This window comes from Cervus canadensis, chromosome 18 (genome assembly GCF_019320065.1).
Source record: "Cervus canadensis isolate Bull #8, Minnesota chromosome 18, ASM1932006v1, whole genome shotgun sequence".
NCBI classification, from domain to species: Eukaryota; Metazoa; Chordata; class Mammalia; order Artiodactyla; family Cervidae; genus Cervus; species Cervus canadensis.
The window spans coordinates 11,001,097-11,004,640 of NC_057403.1; the positions used below are offsets into that span (position 1 = coordinate 11,001,097).

At 42.0% G+C, this 3,544-nt stretch overlaps 1 protein-coding gene across 1 annotated transcript; it reads right to left on the bottom strand.

The window, feature by feature from the left end:
- Nucleotides 1–1,211: 1,211 nt before the first annotated feature.
- On the bottom strand, nt 1,212–3,096 carry LOC122420723 (zinc finger and SCAN domain-containing protein 4-like). The gene is made up of 3 exons (XM_043436123.1): nt 2,319–3,096; nt 2,030–2,195; nt 1,212–1,937 (listed from the first exon to the last, which is right to left on the bottom strand). The coding sequence occupies exons 1-3, from the start codon at nt 2,703–2,705 to the stop codon at nt 1,228–1,230; spliced, it is 1,263 nt and encodes a 420-aa protein (XP_043292058.1). The 5' UTR covers nt 2,706–3,096; the 3' UTR covers nt 1,212–1,227.
- Between the last annotated feature and the right edge of the window lie 448 nt (nt 3,097–3,544).

A 3,544-nucleotide genomic window follows, 5' to 3' on the forward strand; every position in this document is an offset into this window, starting at 1 on the left:
AACAAGAGAAGCCAACACAATGAGAAGCCTTTGCACCACAAGGAAAATGTTCCCGCTTAGTGAACTAGAGAAAGCCCATGTGCAGAAATGAAAACCCGGCACAACTAAAAAATAAATAATTTAAGAAAATAGTTATTTAAAAAAAAAAAAAACGTTCTTCTAAAGCTTTCCTTCAGAGATGGCAATGCTTTTTTTTTTTTTTAAAGGAGGGCTTCTCTACATTTATCTGGAGCATTTCCACACTATCCGCACCCAGGTAGTTCTCCCTTCTATGGAAGTATCAAGGGAATCAGAGAGATGTCAGATTTACCCATTCCAGAATTCAGGCATTTCTATGTGGCACCTTCCAGTTGTTCAGTGAAACTGAAGCCTAATTTCCTACTGGAAACCAGTTCACAAATGTATTCCAAGTAACTGGCATATATGCCTTTGCCTTGGCTGTACACAGAATCCACTTTTTCCAAAGTGAACTTTCAAACTGATTCTGCGAGTAAGCTGCTTCTACACCCATAAGCTCCATCTACTGGAAGAAATTAATGGAACACATTGGACTTTTCTGGCATGTTAATAAAATTGCATACTGCAACTTTCAGTACCAGTCTTATTTAGGTCCAGTTTACCTATCAAATTGTAAGCCACTGAATTTAAGAAATGATTATATATATTTTTAAATATAAAGTGTTCCTTTCTTCAGTTAGGCTTCTTTTCTGAGTTTCCATCTCTGCTCACCTTTTTTAGGTGCCTGTGGATGCACTAGAGGTAAAGGGTGTGAGTGGAGAACAGGGGAGCAGGCAGGGAAAGTCTGATGCGACCACTGCGAGCTAGTGTTTGTGTCCTGGGCTTGGAACTAACTGTCTTCTCACATGAGGCACGTGTCTAAAGTTGGGTGAAACAATAAATGGAAAATACAGTTAGAAAATTCTATTTAACATTTTTTTATTTCTCTTCCTTTTTTTTTTCCCCCTATTTTTTAATTTGTACTTTTTTTGGGTGGCATGGTGCAGCATTTGGGATCTTAGTTCCCTGACCAGGGGTGGAACCCATGTCCTCTAGTGGAAGCACAGAGTCCAAACCACTGGACTGTCAGGAAAGCCCCCACTTTTTTTCTTTTTCTTTTAATTATTTTTATAAAGTATAATCTAAATGGAGAAATACTATGGAAATCTACATATTCACATACATATTTATATCCATTACACATTGGGGCCGTAGCCAAGGAAGATTAATTTAGTGTGGAGCACTTTTGAGGGTAGTTTTCTGGTGAAACCTAAGATGGCGGTGGTAGGTGGAGGACTGGCGGAAGCATCTCTGGCAGAGGGAACACTCATAGGGCTTCTCTCCCGTGTGGGTTCTCTCATGAGCCCGAAGGTTGGTTTTGTGGGTGAAGGCCATTTCACATGTGCTGCACGCGAAGGGCTTCTCTCCTGTGTGAATCCTCTGATGCACATGGAGGTCTGAAGCCTGGAAGAAGCCTTTGCCACACTCGGCACAAACACATGTCCTCTCATTATTGTGTCTTTTCTGGTGAACTCTGAACCGAGAGGAATGCCTGAAGGTCTTGGGACACCTCTCACATCTGTATACTTCTGGGGCTCTATGGGATCTTTCCCGGTGTTCCCCACATGCAGAAGTCCCCTCAGAGCTCTGGTGGGTAGAAACAGGCTCAGGGGTGACCTGGTCTGCTTCCACTTCCATGAGGACATCTTGAGTAGAGGGTCCTTTGAGGGATCCGTCCTGGGGCCTGGAGGGGCCTGGGCCTGCTCCTCTTCTGGAGCTTCGTGGATTCTCCAGAGAAACACCTCCTTCTTCCAGCCTCGGACTGTTCTCTTCTTGGACAATGAGTAGGGAAGGTATTTGATTGCTTGGACCAGTAATGCTGTCACTTACTTGATGAGTTTTCACAGAAAAGTTGTCATCATTTTCTTTATCTTCATTTTCTGTAGGGAGAGAAAAAGTGACTCAGTGAAATTACACCCAAGAAAGAGCCCACATGGGCCACCCCTCTGGGACCTGGGCTCTGCCCACTCACTTTGTCCTGTTTCCAGGGACATATCTTGAGGAGTCCAGGAGGTTGTCCCCGCATTCTCTCTTGTTGGGGTTCCTGTCGACAACTGTTTTGTGAAGTGAATGATAACTTGTCTTAAGGGCATATTCTCACAAAAGAGGGCTTCCTGTCCCTGCATGTGGACGTGGACCTGTGAACAAAGCCTGGTTACCATCTGTAATAACTCTTCTTTCTCTACTTCCAGGTAACTCCAACAGACTATTTATTCCTGACACTCCCACGTCCCTCACTCTGGATCAGAACCCCTACTTACTAAGCCGGGTGTCTTCATGCCATCGTCCGTCAGATCCTCCATGAGTTTCTCCAGGTTTCTGCCACTTGCATTCCATTTCTCCTGTAAAATGGACCTGTCACTGCAGTGCCCATTGATCATAAACTGTTCCAGGACCAGACAAGAAATTATTTCATCCTTGCTGTGTTTTTCTGGCTGCAGCCATGAGTGAAATAAGTGATAGAGTCTTTGCAGTTCTTGTCTTGCACTTGAATTATTGCTGTCTTGAAGTAAGTTGAGCTGAGTGCTGGGGAACTCAGGGATCCCCTCTTCCTCCTGGACGGCAGATCCTTGGGTGGGTGAATTTTCTGACCCAGGATCCCTCCTGGATGGTTCACCTTCAAAGGAGATTCTGCGGTCTGAAGCCATTCTTAACAAGAATTCTCAGAGAGCTGCAACTTGAGGGATTCAGTCTCCACTGACTTGTTTCTCGGGCAATCTCTTTCAACAATGTTCAAGGACTGCAAAGCTAGAGACAGAAGAAATATGTAGTTAACTACAACATTGTCATAGTTGAAAAGAAACAAAAAAAATCCAGGTTCAACTGAGTTCATGGACCAATTCTACTAGATATTTAGTGAATAATCAAATGGAGAAAATGGCAACATTATTAGTAATCCCAGAAATGTAAAATAAAACTACAACAACAAGCTACAAAATCACTACCTCCCAGAAGCCCTAGAATAAAATAGTTAGCTGTGGCATGGATTGGAGGACCTGGAACTCTCAATCACTGCTGGTGAGACCTCACATTGGAAATGCTTTGATTAGTATGTAATAAATCTGTATTTATGCATCCCCTGTGACTCATCAGTTTTACTTCTCTGCCTGTACTCAACAGAAAAATATATTCATGTGCATCACAGACATATACAAGAATGTTTATATCAACATAATTCATAATATTTCCATGCTGTAAATAATCTAAGTGTCCAGCATTAAATGGGACAGATTACAATTAATTGATGTCAAGGTATATTTGATAGACTGAGAAGAAATGAACTCCTCTATGCAACAACATAGAATAATCACAAAATACAGTGTTAAATGAAATAATCCAGGCACTAAACTATACATTTTGTGTCTTCTCATTCATGTTCATTGAAAAGTATTTAAGTATTATCAATATTATTTAGGATGTTGGTTACATTTTTGGAAGCACTGGTAGATCCTGGAATAGGTACTTATGGAGGACCCCACCCCAGTTT